This window comes from Culex pipiens, chromosome 1 (assembly GCF_016801865.2).
Source record: "Culex pipiens pallens isolate TS chromosome 1, TS_CPP_V2, whole genome shotgun sequence".
Classification (NCBI taxonomy): domain Eukaryota; kingdom Metazoa; phylum Arthropoda; class Insecta; order Diptera; family Culicidae; genus Culex; species Culex pipiens.
The window spans coordinates 3437349-3453911 of record NC_068937.1 but is presented as its reverse complement, the minus strand read 5'-3'; the positions used below and the strand labels follow the sequence as shown (position 1 = coordinate 3453911).

At 33.1% G+C, this 16563-nt stretch overlaps 1 protein-coding gene across 1 annotated transcript; it reads left to right on the top strand.

The window, feature by feature from the left end:
- Positions 1–1643: 1643 nt before the first annotated feature.
- LOC120432313 (sodium channel protein Nach) lies at positions 1644–12925 on the top strand. The gene is made up of 9 exons (XM_039597496.2): positions 1644–1684; positions 1740–1853; positions 1921–2001; positions 3795–4339; positions 4409–4522; positions 12148–12207; positions 12274–12358; positions 12575–12672; positions 12749–12925. The coding sequence occupies exons 1-9, from the start codon at positions 1644–1646 to the stop codon at positions 12868–12870; spliced, it is 1260 nt and encodes a 419-aa protein (XP_039453430.1). The 3' UTR covers positions 12871–12925.
- Positions 12926–16563: the final 3638 nt, after the last annotated feature.

Here is a 16563-nt window from a genome sequence, read left to right as displayed (position 1 = left end):
AGATGAAGTAAAATATCAAAAAATAAAAATATATAAAAGAAGATAATTATTATCTTGAAAGTTTCGTTGCAATACGACTGCTCAATAAACTGGTAAGTTAAACTCAAAATATTTTTTTCAGGAATCGGAGTACGTTGTATAAATTGAATCAAATGCAGTGAAAGTGTGTTGCCAAAAGTAATTGTTAAATTAATGCAAACTTGGTAAGTAGCATTATTGATATTTCTTCTTTCCTCATTATAATTACATTTATTTACGTTCCTTTTTTCAGTTTATAGCCGAAATTAAGAATTTTGTATTAAATTACTAATAAATTCCAAATGTCTATTTGCAGCAAAAGGTTCACTTTGGTGAAAATTCTGTGTCCTGAGACCGTTGTAGATGATGATGACTTATCGGATGATTTCACAGTGATGGTAAGTGAATACATTACTAAATTTTATACAACATATTAAAAATAAGCTTAAAACTTGGTGAAAATTGTACTCGGTTTCTATTTTTAAGGAATTCACGAGAAATTTGTAATATGCTTTTTTATTATTTTTTTAGATTAATGCAATGTAATTTTTTAAAACATTAGTCAAACTTTACATGTTTTATAACAATAGTTAAAAAAAATGTTTTATTGCTTTTTAATTTTGTTTTTAATAGTAATTTTAACTTTAAAATAAAAAAAAACTCTGCATTAATTTGTGAGGCATTATTATAAAATTTACTGCAAATTCAATAAAAATATTGCTAACAACAGCTAATTATTGACTACATGTACGAATATTTTTTGTATTCAAGTAAGAATTTAGTTAAAATATAGCTAGAAATTCGGCCCAGCCTATATCGTTAGATAATTAAAAAAATATATATCAACACTTACATAAATTATGTCTAATTAAGAAATGTTTTGTTATAAACCACTAATAATTTGCTGCATGCAAAAATATTTCGGTTGATATAACGAATTTTTTTTTGAAAAATTGTTGAAAATATGTTACAGCCAGTTTTTAACAGAATATTCCACAATATTTCAGCTGAAAACAAGAAATTTTTAGTTAATTTTCTGAAAAATATATTCTAGCAGTCGATTGCTAGAATTTTTTTCGGCAATTTAACCAACAAAAATTGCAATTCCAACTATTTTTTTAGTTAATTTTAGTTACTGGTGGTCAGCAATTTTGGGTTAACAAAATCAACAATCCATTGTTGAAAAAAAGCTGTGTAAAAAATTAACCCATACTTTTAGTTAAATTAACCAAGATTTTCTTAGATTTGCCCCGGCCGGTCTCTCCGTGTTCGAAATAGGGTTTATGTATTATAATTGATGAAAAGAAACATTAATGAAAACAACGTCATCTGATCCATTAGTAAATCCGAAGCCTTTACAGGTAAATAATATTCCGCACCAATGACTCCATTACGCCCCGATAATATCACCATAATTACTGCAAATTGAGCTGTTTTGTTTAACGGGGCATCGATTACTCCCCATTGAATAGGCGGGGCGCTTAGAGCGCGCGTTAAATCAATCAATGGAAAACTTATCAATGCTTTCAATCTAACCAACATCGTCCTCAGCGTAGAGTTGCTGCCACAATAAAACGTGCGGAAATGAACCGCAGAAGTGCACAAAAACAGTTGCACAGTCAATGATGATGGTGTCGGTGGTGGTGGTAGCAAAATATACAAAAAGGTGAATGATATTGTTGGCTGAAAAAAAAAGTGAAATTTAATGAATAAATTTGCAGGCTGTACTGGTTGGTGGTTGGGGGTGGTCTCCTCTATATGATGCTCAGCACGGCTCAATCCTTGGTCAGAGCTTTTTTGGACAACTCGTTATCGTTTTCCATCGATACGGCCTAGTAAGAGAGGAGGGGGATTTTTTTTCGTGGTTAATGATTCTTCTGAAATTGTTATTTTGTCTCCCAGTTTGCACTGGAACACTACCTTTCCAGCCGTGAGTGTTTGCCAAATTCTGAACGATGAAACGATGGCCGAAATGCTGGAAAAGTAAGTTATTTGTGAAAAATTGCCGTTAAAGTTATTGAGCAATTCCAGCTCAAATCAGGATTTTTTCTGGTATTTTGTACCCGACCCTCTCCGATTCCAATGAATCTTTTGAGACATGTTATCCTAGGCCTATATAAGCCATTTTTGTGTATATGGAGCCAATTGTACTCAAAAATGACATTTGAGAAGGGCGTAGGTTATTTTAATATTTTTGTATTTTGTTATTTAAAAATTACTGTAACTCAAAGCCAGTGCATCATATCAAAAAGTGGTTAAAGACAAACTTGTAGGAAATTGGACGGACTTTTTGAAAAAAAAAAATACACTGCAAGAAAAATACACGCCACTTCCACGAGATTTTTCAATTTTTAAGTTTAAAAGTTAAATTTGAAGGTGAAGACACGATTTTTTTCGTTCAAAATTTTTAAGAAAATAGCCTAAAATGTTACAAATAGACTCACAAAAAATGCAGGATGGTATGTCTGTCCTAAAAAAAAATCATTTACTAAAACTCTTTTTTTTTGAAAAGTGGTCTAAACGTCAAAATTTCGAAAACCGATAGTGGGAATCGATTACCAAGACAATTTCACATAAAAGTCTTCATATTGACCATTGCCCTATGTCCAATTCTTGTGAAGATACTGCGGTTTTAAAAATAAAAATGTTAAAAAATAGTTTTTTTTTATGGTTGTTTGCAATTTCTAAATGACAGACTTGAAATTATTTTTACCGGAAAGCACGTCCAATTTCCCATCAGTTTGCCTTTGACAGCTTTTTAATTTGACTCGTTTTTATATTTACGTAAGGTTATTTACTATCCAGGTTTCTACCACACTGAAAAAAATATACTATTCTCAGTTATGAACAATGTAATTAAGGTCATATCTGAAAGCCCATACATCCAATTCAAATGCTTTAAAACAGCGATTCTCAACCTTCTTCTAGGTTGGTACCCCCTACCATGTAAATCAAGTAGGCCCGGTATCCCCGTTGAGAATCGCTGCTTTAAAAGACTAACTTATGGGAAATTGGACGAGCTTTCCGATGAAAGTATTTACGAGTCTGAAAAATCAAGTCTGTCATATAGAAATTGCAAAAAAAAAAAACATCAAAAAACCTATTTTTTCAACATTCTTATTTTTAAAACCGCTGTATCTTCACAAGGATTGGACATAGGACAATGGTCAATATCGAGACTTTTATGTAAAATTGACTGGAGAATCGATTCCCATTATCGGTTTTCGAAAAATTTTGACGTTTAGACCACTTTTCAAAAAACAGTTTTAGTAAATTATTTTTGTATTTTGTTAGGAGAGACATACCATCCTGCATTTTTCGTGAGTGTTTTTGTAACAATTTAGGCTAATTTCTCAAAAAATTTGGACGAAAAAAAATCGTGACTTAACTTTTAAACTTAAAAATTGAAAAATCTCGTGGAAGTGGCGTGTACTTTTCTTTCAGTGTATTTTTTTCGGGAAGCCCGTCAAATTTCCTACAAGTTTGTCTCTAACCACTTTTTGATATAATGCAACGGCTTTGAGTTACAGTAATTTTTAAAAACAAAATACAAAAATATTAAAATAACCTACGCTCTTCTCAAATGTCATTTTCGAGTACAATTGGCTCTATATACACAAAAATGGCTTATATAAACCTATGATGTCTAAGAAATTTCATAGAAATCGGAGAGGGTTGGGTACAAAAAAAGAAAAATTCCTGATTTGAGCTGGAATTGCTCTAGAGTAAGATTCTATTTACTCTTCCCCCCAAAAACCCGTCCCACCTCCACGCAGCAACCTCGGCCCCGACCGCCCCCACCGCCTGGACAACGTAATCAGTGAAATTGCGTTCTACGGTGGCACGTGTCACTCGTGCGAGGATTGCGCCCGGGGATTACCACCGACGACCACCTGTCCGGCCAACTTCACCGCCCTGGCCAGCGTCTACCGCCTCGGCTGTCCCGCCCTCCTCGCCGACTGCACCTGGCTGGGACAAAGTTTCGACTGTTGCGAGCTGTTTCGCCCCTTGGCCACCGAGTTTGGCCGCTGCTTCAGCGTCAACTCCCTGAACACCGGTCCGACGACTCCGCTGATGGTCAACCGTCACACGGGACCGGGTTCGCTGCGATTCCGAGCCCGCGAAGATCTCCAACTGTTTCTGCACGACCCGTACTCGGTTCCGTTTGCCTACACCGACCGCGTCCTCAAGGAGACCGTCCTCTGGGGAATGCACAAGGAGATTATCGTCAAAGTGGTCGAGATGGAGAACGGAGCGAGCTTGGGGGAAGTTCCGGTTGCGCGCCGGAACTGTCGGTTTCCGTGGGAGGTGATGGACTCAGGTGACTTTTGCAACTCAGTATTTTCAGTAACTAAAATTATCATCATTACTTGTGCCCGTCCCACTTTAGGGACCCAATTGTACGCCAGTTACAGCTTTTCCTCCTGTGCCGTGGAGTGCTTTCTGGCATCACAAGTTGAGTTTTGTAACTGCTCGCACCACCTGATGCCGAAGCGGTTGAACGGTAAGGCAATGACGTGATTTCTTAGGAACGGGGCTCAAGTAAGTGCTGATTGTAATTACACAAACTCGGTAACCGGCAGCAGCAGTTGGAGACTTTTCAATTAGTAATATACTGGAAGGAGCTTTGCAAAACTTTCAGCAATGTCAGTTGAGGGAAGTTGTGTTTAATATTCCATACAATCTGTTACCGTCAGTGGGGGTGACATTGGGTCTGGGGGGTGAGATTGGGTCAAAGTGAATTTTTACGGATTTTACCATTTTTCAGGTTATTCTCAATGAAACTGAATTCTGTTAAAGGGGTTGTGTAGGGGACATCTTAAGATGACTTCGCTGAAAAAATTCCTAGAACAAATCCTGTTATTTTGGCAGATGTCTAAAGTTGGGGTACGTTTTTGGCCAAAAATGACCTCTCGAAAAATCATTTTTCTAATATTTTTGTTAGAATTGCTCGAAAACTACCCAAATGTTTGAAAATCTCCACTTCAAACATTGTAGCGTGTCAATACGATTCCCTCGAACAAGAAACGCTGTTGGATGACTTGTTTTTACCATATCATTGTATTTGAGCATCATTTTAGTTTCATTTGACCCAATGTCACCCCCTCTAAGGGGTGAGATTGGGGCAATTTTCAAACTATTGGCATTTAAGGTAGTGTTCATCAAAATCCACCATATTTTGGGAAAATGTTAGTAAACTATCTAAGAACAAATCTACGTTGAAAGATTTTCGATGTTATTTTAATTGTTTTTGTTATTAAGAAATTTCGAGAGGTGTATCGTTTTTTGACCCATAGTCACCCCCACTGACGGTACGGAAAATTGAGTGTTCCAGGAATCCTAGGAAGCAAACGTGTTTTTCCCCTACCAATGGTAGCGAATGGTTGTTGAATTAACATATCAAATTAAATGTCACTTTTTGCGACAACACAACAAATCTGAAAGATAACCGGAATTTAGGAGTAGGGGAAAGTGGGGCAAGTGTAACAAGCTAAGGAAATGCTCGTTATAACCCATTAAAAAGTTGAAAAATCTGTCGGATTTTATTATAATCATCTTATTCCAAGTCTTGACTAAGACTTTGATAGAACAAGTTTTTAAAAAATCCTGTTTTTAATGTAAAAAAATGATTTTAATTTTTTAGATTCTCCGTAAGTTATAATCAACAAGTGGGGCAAGACGGACAACCCTTTGGGGCAAGAGGAACAATGCATGAAACAACATGTTAATTTGCTAACAATTGAACTGTTATCACTTAGATACATCAGATTAGAATGTATTTGAAACGTTTCTTTCATTTTTAGATTAAATAAGAATATTTTACTGAAAATTTTATCGTTTTTAGGAAAAAATATTACTTCGATGATAAATAGTAAATTTTCATAATATCACTATATTTTGTTCGGACATTTAAAAAAAAATTGTTTATCAGTTTTTAAGTACTTTTATGTGTTTATTTCGCAATAAAATATGTCGTTGCAGCAATTCGTAATTTTTTCCGTACTAAAAATCCATATGGTACACTTGCCCCACCTGAACAAGATTTTTTACAAGCTATCAACAAAAATAACCAAAAGTTAAACCATACTTTATATTAGGTGCAAGTCATTGGAAGGGACACTACTGATCTAGGAAAAATAGCATTTTGATAAAATGAGCCTTAAAACGAACCCTAAGCCTTATTTTGTACTTTCCAAATATTATAAGAAAACAAAGGTTTTGAAAAAAAAACTTCATTAAATCTTATGCCCCGTGGCGTTCACGTCGTTTTGGCGGTTATGTGGTAGTAGAAAAGGCTAATTGCATTGCTAGCAACAATTCCTCATACTGGAAATAATCAAAATTGTAAAAATTACGGCCGTACGAGCGATTGTTCCTCTTGCCCCATATGGTCGTCTTGACCCACCTTCCCCTTTTTTTATTTCAATTTTATTTCAATTTTAATTTATAATTTTTCATTTTGTGATTTGATTTTTTTTTTTAACTTTAGATTGATTTTTGATCATAGCATTTGATAGAATTGAGCAAAATTATTTTTTTAAATAAAAAAATGTTCAATTTGGCCAGCTCTTCTTATGTCTAGAAGTTCTCATACATGTATAATGAAAAAGGGGAGAAAAGTTCGAGCTGAAATATTTCAGGAAATAATAACATCAATAAAATTCGTTTCTGTAATATTTCATTTAAAATGTGTTTCTTCTTTTACAATTAATAGATATCATTGTACTTTTTTGAGCTGTTCTAGAAATTTGAAGAGCTTGTTGAAATCAAAAATTTAGCTCAATTATATCAAAGGTTTCAAGCAAAAAACAATAGAAACAATCTTTTTCCTCCAAGTTTCCTCTTTAAGCTATCAACATTTTAGGGGTTACATATATGTAGAAAATCACAAAATTTCATATTACCGATTTTATTTATATCCAGTTAAAAGATGATTTTCAATCACTGCTGAAAATTTCATAAAGATATTTCATGATTAACCTCAGAAGAGACGATTTAAGCTCAAATTGTTGCCATACGCAAAGCGAACTGTCAAGCTTTTTAAAAGTTTTCCCAAGAGTTTTTCTCCGAGTTAAAAAAAAATATTTTGAATACTTTGAAAAAAATAAATAAATGACTAGCATTTTAAATGGGCGTAATATGCAATGTTTCGCCCTTTTAAAATGTTAGTCTTGATTAAAAAAAATCAAAATATAATTTTTCGATGAGATCGTAAAATTTTACGAATGTATCATGTTTTAACATTGAAAATCGGACCTATAGTTGCTGAGATATCGACATTAGAAAATGGTGGGTTGTTTGGGTGAGACTTAGAAAACTTCAATTTTCCTGTTTCTATTTCTTGAAGCCGCTGTATCTCAGGAACCAGAGGTCCAATCTTCAATGTCTCTTAGACAATTGTATAGCAAATTTTCTGAACCTTTCAAAAAAAAATATTTCTAGAAATGGTCACTCATGGTCACTATTTTTAAAAACGAAAGACTGCAAATATTTCGCTAAAATCAAACTTTCGGTGGCTATATCTTGAAAACAGAGCACTTTATCAAAAAATCGGTAAAGTTTTTTTCGATCGGAAATTCAATTTTACGTTAAAAAATTACGTCAAATTTATGTTTGCATGAAATTTCGATTTTTTCCTAAAATCACTGTTTTTTCAAAAAATCATAACTCGGTGACAGATGTTTCGACCATGTTTCTCTATGGCTCAAAAGTTGGGGGTTTTTGTCCTCTAAAACTTATCAAAAAATCTCGAAAATAAAAAAAATATTTTTGTGAAAAAAAAGTTGATTAAAAAATCTGCAATTTTTTTTCCGTGTACCTATTTTTTCTCAATAGTCCTCAACAATACCTACAACTTTGCTCAACCCGAGCAGACGGAAATAACTTGGGAAGGTCAGTTTTTGATATTGTGAGAAGATCGAAATATGTTATTGGTATGATCGGATTAGTTGTTAAAATAACAAAAATCAATAACAAAGATTTGTTTGAAGAATAACTTAAACTGTTATTATGTTGTTATTACAATAACAAACCAATAATACAGAAGGAATCATGAAGGAATAACAAGATTTGTTATTTTGTGCGGAGAGGTGGAGCAGCATAATAACAAAAATTGTTATTAAACTTGTATGTCTCCATAACAAAAAAAGTTATTATTTTGGTTTATTTGCCATTTGCAAAAAAAAACCTGCAGTTGCCATAACTCTTCTGTACGTGTCAGGGCTGCAGAGTTGGGTTCCTTCAAGCGACTTTGAATCCATACTTTGAAGACATCTCCGACTCTGGATGCAGGATATGACATCAACGCCGACTTCAGCTCTCCAAAAATACCCAACTTCACAGATTCCGACTCCAAGTGAAAGTTGCTGAAAATTAGCTGAATCCGATGCCGTCTCCGAGGTCTCACTCCAGCTCGAACTTCAACGTCAGCTCCGACTTCCTCGCTCTGTGAAAATAATAACAGTTTTTGTTATTCACATTTCAAAAATTCTCAATAAATAAATCAATTCCCTTAGAGAATATAACAAACTTAAAAAAAAACAACTTTCAAAAGTTAATTTTATCAGATTAATTTAAGCTTAAGGACCCCATTTCAAATAAATGACCACGATTAAATTGGTCAAAATTATTCCATAGTTCTAGCCAATTTTAGTAAAGTCCCTTAGGGGGTATATCAAATAATTAAAAAAAATCAACTTTCAAAATTTCAACTTTTTAGAATAATTTTAGCTTAAGGACCCCATTTCATGGCCAAAATAATGACCCCGACGAAAATGGACAAAATTATACCAAAGATCTAAACATATTTAACAAAAGAAAAAATAATAACAGATTGTGTTATGGACACTTAAAAACTTTTCCATTTGTGCGATTTATGGTAATTTTATTTCTAAGTCAGAATACCAAACGAATAACAAATCTTGTTATTAGGAGAGTTTTTGAAATGTATAACATTTCCTCTTATTAGCGTGTTATTAAACATTTTCAGTATAATATCACTTCAATACCAAATCTTGTTATTTTATCAGAAACTGTTATTATTTTTTCTTCTTGAAGTTGAAGTTCAGGATAAAATAATAACACTTTTTGTTATTTTAACAGGATTTGTTATTGAAATATTATTAATTTTGTTATTACCGTCTGCCCGGGAAGACACCAAATTGATCAGAAAATTCACTCAATAGTTACAGCTGTTTGAATATTTACGTACCATTTTTGTATGGACAGCAGCCAAAATTGTATGGAGACTTGTATGGGTGAACCAATGACACAAAATAGCTTCTTTGGTCATTTGGAAGGCCCCCACCAAGTTTGAGCCAAATAAAAAAATACAAAAAAATAAAAATGGTTGAATTCGACCGATTTCGTAGAGAGTTGCTCTCTAGAATTTTTTTTTCGTTAGAAGATAGAGCTTTTGCATCCTTGAACAAAGTTATTAAAATTGGCGATCTTTACAACTTTTCTGAAGACACCAAAGCGCTCTCTCTTCATCACGTGGAAATAAAAAATATTAAAATCTAAAAAAATGAATCACCTCACGGTTAACCATACCAAAAAATCATATGAAAAATAGAAATTGCCAAAAACCACTAAAAAAACCTATTTTTCCAACATTTTTATTTTAAAACCGCTGTATCTTCACAAGAATTGGACATAGGACAATGGCAAATATGGAGACTTTTATGTAAAATTGTCTGGGGAATCGATTCCCACTATCAGTTTTTGAAAATTTTGACGTTTAGACCACTTTTCAAAAAAACAGTTTTAGTAAATGATTTTTGTATTTTTTTTAGGAGAGACATACCATCCTGCATTTTTCGTGAGTCTTTTTGTCACATTTTAGGCTATTATCACAAAAATTTTGAACGGCGTGTATTTTTCTTTCAGTGTATTTTTTTCAGAAAGCCCGTACAATTTCCTACAAGTTTGTCTTTGACCACTTTTTGATACGATGCAACGGCTTAGAGATACAGCAAATTTTTTTTTACAAAATACAAACATATTTAAAACCCTTACGCCCTTCTCAAATGAGCAGTTCTCTAGGATTTCGGTCATTCGATTTTTTTTGTATTTTTTAATCCAACTGAAACTTTTTTGGTGCCTTCGGTATGCCCAAAGAAGCCAATTTGCATCATTAGTTTGTCCATATAATTTTCCATACAAATTTGGCAGCTGTCCATACAAAAATGATGTATGAAAATTCAAAAATCTGTATCTTTTGAAGGAATTTTTTGATCGATTTGGTGTCTTCGGCAAAGTTGTAGGTATGGATACGGACTACACTGGAAGAAAATGATACACGGTAAAAAAAATTTGGTGATTTTTTTATTTAACTTTTTATCACTAAAACTTGATTTGCAAAAAAACACTATTTTTAATTTTTTTTATTTTTTGATATGTTTTAGAGGACATAAAATGCCAACTTTTCAGAAATTTCCAGGTTGTGCAAAAAATCTTTGACCGAGTTATGAATTTTTTAATCAATACCGATTTTTTCAAAAAATCGAAATTTTGGTCGCAAAAATCTTTCAACTTCATTTTTCGATGTAAAATTGAATTTGCAATCAAAAAGTACTTTAGTGAAATTTTGATAAAGTGCACCGTTTTCAAGTTATAGCCATTTTTACGTAACTTTTTTCAAAATAGTCGCAGTTTTTCATTTTTTAAAATTAGTGCACAAGTTTGCCCACTTTTGAAAAAAATATTTTTGAAAAGCTGAGAAAATTCTCTATATTTTGCTTTTTTGAACTTTGTTGATACGACCCTTAGTTGCTGAGATATTGCCATGCAAAGGTTTAAAAACAGGAAAATTGATGTTTTCTAAGTCTCACCCAAACAGCCCACCATTTTTCAATGTCGATATCTCAGCAACTAATGGTCCGATTTTCAATGTTAAAATATGAATTATTTGTGAAATTTTCCGATCTTTTCGAAAACAATATTCTCAAAATTTTCAAATCAAGACTAACATTTTAAAATGGCGTAGTATTGAATGTTTGGCCTTTTTGAAATGTAAGTCTTGATTTGAAAATTTTGAAAATATTGTTTTCGAAAAGATCGGAAAATTTCACACATGTTTCATGTTTTAACATTGAAAATCGGACCATTAGCTGCTGAGATATCGACATTGAAAAATGGTGGGCTGTTTGGGTGAGACTTAGAAAACATCAATTTTCCTGTTTTTAAACATTTGCATAGCAATATCTCAACAACTAAAGGTCGTATCAACAAAGTCCGAAGAAGCGAGAATTTTCTCAGCTTTTCAAAAATATTTTTTTCAAAAGTGGGCAAACTTGTGCACTAATTTAAAAAAATGAAAAACTGCGACTATTTTGAAAAAAGTTACATAAAAATGGCTATAACTTGAAAACGGTGCACTTTATCAAAATTTCACTAAAGTACTTTTTGATTGCAAATTCAATTTTACATCGAAAAATGAAGTTGAAAAATTTTTGCGACCAAAATTTCGATTTTTTGAAAAAATCGGTATTGATTAAAAAATTCATAACTCGGTCAAAGATTTTTTGCACAACCTGGAAATTTCTGAAAAGTTGGCATTTTATGTCCTCTAAAACATATCAAAAAATAAAAAAAATTAAAAATAGTGTTTTTTTGCAAATCAAGTTTTAGTGATAGAAAGTTAAATAAAAAAATCACCAAATTTTTTTTACCGTGTATCATTTTTTTCCAGTGTAGTCCGTATCCATACCTACAACTTTGCCGAAGACACCAAATCGATCAAAAAATTCCTTCAAAAGATACAGATTTTTGAATTTTCATACATCATTTTTGTATGGACAGCTGCCAAATTTGTATGGAAAATTATATGGACAAACTAATGATGCAAAATGGCTTCTTTGGGCATACCGAAGGCACCAAAAAAGTTTCAGTCGGATTAAAAAATACAAAAATTAAAATTGAAGAAAAAAGACCGATTTCGTAGAGAATTGCTCAAATGTCATTTTCGAGTGCAACTGGCTTCATATACACAAAAATGGCTTATATAGACCTAGGATACAATGTCTAAAAAGTTTCATTGAAATCGGAGAGGGTCGGGTACAAAAGTACCAGAAAAATTCCTGATTTGAGCTGGAATTGCTCTCACATCTTTTTCAATCCACATTGCAGCCCACTCATCCGAAAATATTTGCAACTTTGACGGGTTAACCTGTCTGACCGAGCATTCAGGTGAGCAAATTTTAAGAGAATATATATTAATTTTACTATTCTTTACATCACATTTCTTGCTTGCAGTCAATATTTCGCAGCACAGAAAGTTGTGTCCCTGTCTGTCGTCCTGCATCGAACCGGAATACTCGGTGGTTTTCAGCTCTGAGAGGTAAGAGAATTTGGTTTGCACAATCCGTAAAGTATGATTTCTCAGCATCAGTTGTAAACTGAAAGACAATTGCATAACTTCGGGAGAAATCACTGTTCGTTGTGGCGTAAGATGTGCTGTGTGTAGCATACCTTCTGGCGCTTTGCAATCATTTCAGAGTTATGGCACAATACTTTCCGATTAAATGTATTACGATTTCACCATCTCTCGTTTCAGTGACCAGGAAGAGGACGACTTTGTAACGGTTCGGATGCTGGATCTGCCCAACAGCAAATTTCTCCGCCACGTGGCCAGGACGGAGCTTGATCTTTTCAGTAAGCGGTGTCACTGAATCGCACCTAATGGGAGCATTATTAAATTGACGTGGCATTTTTCTTTTCCTCTTTCCAGTTTCCCTGGGCAGCCTCGTGGGACTGTTTTTCGGGGCGTCTCTGCTGTCGATCGCAAACGTGGCCTTCCTTGGCTTTCACCGTTTCCGCACGGGTGCCGCCAATAAAGCGCGACCGGAATGAGCCGAACTCAATTAAGAACGCTTCAAGTAGCGGTGAAATTTGCTTATTTATTGCTTCAAACCTCCCCGTAGACGTCAACGATATCTCATTATCGACGAATATTATGCCAATAGAAAATAAGTGTAAATAACTACCCCCGGGGAGGGGGTGGTGAAAATGATGCCCTTGTTAAAAACTTGCAAATCTTGTTTTCCGGGAATAATGGGAAAGCTCTATTTCTTGCTCTGGCCTTTGCCTTCGAAGGGCCGCAAAAGTTTACAGCGATAAATTTCCCTTCTTGATTTTACACGTGGTTCTGATGATAAAGCAGCTGCAACATTGTAATGGTACTTGTCAGCGTGGCGCGCTGAGCTGTGTTGGGTTGGGAAGTTTGTGAAAAGAAAGCTTCTTTCGAAGCTAACTTAAATTGTGTGCGCTTTTGTTTGGTGAAACGGGGATCCCTCTTTTACAAGATTTTCTCTCGGAGCAACATCAACATTTCGATGCCCTTCGGTGCTCTCTTGTATTTGGCTTGCTGGGAATCATATATTTTTTTTGCTGGTAAAGTAACTGTTATTATGTGATTCGTTTTGTTTTTACATTTTAAAAGACTTTATAAACAAAACGCAAAACATTCTGAAAAATCATAGACAAATGTTTTCAGTAGTGAACTATTTGGTCCCAAGACCTTCAATCCAAATGAAAAAAAAAAAAAAAAAAACCGGGCACGCAACACTACGTCCTGAAGTTTGGTTGAATATAGGTAGCTGGAGTCCAGATCAAAAGTTGAGGCATTGTGAGTTGCACAAAATGGCGTTCTAAATTCAATTTGGCTCAAAATGCACGTACGACAAGTTAGCACGACAGCGACAATGTGTATGCTATGTTTTAGAATATCTTAGTAATTTTCGATTTTTCGGTTTTTTTAAACCTAACATAGGCCAATGCAAATATTTTTCAAAGTTTTCAAAAATTTAAAAAATAATAAAAATGAAATAACAAGCCATATTCTCAACATTTGAATGCAAAAAGTGTTTCAAAATGCATTTTACACTAGTTCAGTTGTTTTGCAATCATTAGTTTTCAAAAAATGTAAGATTTGACGAAAACAATTTTTTTTACGAAAAAAAAAACTTTTTGCTGTACTGTACATCGAAAAATTTTAAAAATTCAAAGTGGTTTTAAACCAACCCAAACATGCTAAAAATGCATTTTAAATTGATTTCAGGTTATTGCACTTCATTTTTTGGAACTGTATATATTTTAAACAATGGAAAAGTTACAAAAACAAAAAAAAATTATAGGCCACGGTTTCAACATTTGAATGAAAAAAGTATTTTTTGCAATTCCGTCGTGAAACTACTTACTTTTCCTGTCATTCTTGAACGACGAAATAGCCTACTTTTCTGTACCAAAAATTACAGAATCGAATAGCAACACTTTTCAAAATAAATGCTGAAAAGTTCTACTTTTCAGCACTGAAATGGGTGCTGAAAAGTTGAACTTTTCAGCACTTGTTTCGAAAAGTAACACTTTTCAACTTTTTTTTGATTTAAACGATTTATTGACAAAATACATGAAAATTCGACTTAAAATTTCACTCAATGGGTGTTTTTCGAAATTGCAAAAAATGTTGTATGGAACTCGTTGCAAAACTTGATTTTTTCAGCACTCGTCGTATTTATCCAACTCGGTGAACCTCGTTGGATAAATGTACGACTCGTGCTGAAAAAATCCTCTTTTTGCAACTTGTTGCATAAACTACTATTAAAATGCATTTAACACCTGTTCTGTTGTTTTGCAATCATAAGTTTCCAAAATTTCGAAGTATAGACAAAACAAATATTTTTTGTGAGAAAACTATGTTTTTGCATAATTTCATAAAACTTCAAAATGTTTTTAAACAAGCCCAAATAAGCTAAATATGATTATCAATGCTTAACAATGCGTTTTAGATTGTTTTGAGTTGATTAGACTTCTATTTCCATAAAAATTTTCCAGTTTTATGAAAACATATTTTTTTGTCCTCTGACTTTTCGAACCAATTTTGAAGAGGGCGACATAAGATTGAAAAATATTTGCAACGGCCTAAATAAAAAAAACTTACAAAATATTTTTGAAGCAGTATTTTTAAAAAGAACCGCTCATATTTGAAAGAATAGAAAGATTTACAAAAACATTATGACATTCAAGAAAAGGTTTGAAAAAAAAAAAGTAAAACATATTTTAGAAGTCGATTTTTTTTTGGAAGAAACGCACATATTTTAAAGAGTGGCAAAACTCATCAGAATATAACGACAATTAAGAATAGGTTGTTTTCGAAAATACAATAAAAGCATAAAAAATATTTTCGTCGTTGAACTTCGTTTTAGAAGCCAGTCATATTTTTAAGAATAAAAAAAATCACAAAAACATTAGGAGAGTCAATAAAAGGTTGTTTAAATAAACTAAACAAATATTTTAGAAGTCAAACTTTTTTTTTAAAGAACTACTCTTGCTTGGCAGAATGCAAGAACTCACAAAAATATTATGACAACTAAGAATAGGTTGTTTTTTTTAACAAGAATAAACTTTCAAAGAATTATAGAAGTCGATCATTTTTTCAAAAAATCTGCTCATATTTGAAAGAATGGAAAAACACAAAAATATTTCGATTAACAAGAATTAGTTGTAATAAAAAAAAAAAAAATAAGGCGTTACATACATGTAAAAAATCTCAATATTTCATAATTCCGAATATTTATTAAATCCTTTAAAAAGATGAATTCCAATCACTCCTGAAAGTTTCATGAAGATATGTCATGATTTAAGTGAGTAGAAGAGTTTAAACTTTTGCCATGCGCAAAGCGGACTGTCAAACTTTGTGAGCGTTTTTCTCTGAACACCGAGTTGATTTACGGGTGCCACGATATCTCGAGATGGGATTGACCAAATTGGCTGAAATTTGGGGTGAAGACTTTCAAGACATATTCCGTGTGCATGACAAAGCCCGATTTTGAAATTTTGTTTTTTAAAAAAATACAAAAATCAAAAACTGACTGATTTTTTATATGAAAAACACAAAAATATTTTTATCTTTTTTTAAAATAAACTTTTTTAAAATCGGCCTTCGTCATGCACACGGGACCGGTTTAATGAGTCTTCACCAAAATTTTGAGCCGATTTGGTCAAAGCAGTGTTGAGATATCGTGGCACCAGTTTTTTGAAACTGCTAACTTCCAAAAGCTATATCTCGGCAAATATACAACCAAATGTGTTCAAATTTATTTTATTGAAAGATGAAAATGTATATTTTAATGCCCTGAAAACAGATTTAAAACAAGTTTAAGCGTGTGCTCAAACCAACCTCTGAAATTTTTGCCGATTTACATGTATGTAGCCCCTTAAATAATATTTCAATAGTCAAACTTTTATTTTTAAAGAACCGCTCATATTTTTTTAGAAAAGGAAAATTTACTTAACATTACGACAGTCATAATTAGGTTGCTTACAAAAACTTAACTAATATTTTATAAGTCGAACTATTTTTTTAAAGGGACGGGGGGAGAGGGTGGTCTGAGATTTCAAAAAAGTGTCCACATGGTTTATGGATAGTCCCAGAGGAATGCTCGTGTTTAAAGAAAAATGGAAATAAAACTCACAAATATATTACGACAATCAAGACTAGGTTGTTTTTGCAATAAAAAAAATATTAGAGAGGTCGCGTTTTTTTTA

Coding starts and splice junctions, on each gene's coding strand:
- LOC120432313 (XM_039597496.2), top strand. CDS start 1,644: ATGATGGTGTCGGTGGTGGTGGTAGCAAAATATACAAAAAG. Junction 2,002..3,794: donor ATGGCCGAAATGCTGGAAAA/GTAAGTTATTTG, acceptor ACCTCCACGCAG/CAACCTCGGCCCCGACCGCC. Junction 12,208..12,273: donor CTGTCTGACCGAGCATTCAG/GTGAGCAAATTT, acceptor TCTTGCTTGCAG/TCAATATTTCGCAGCACAGA.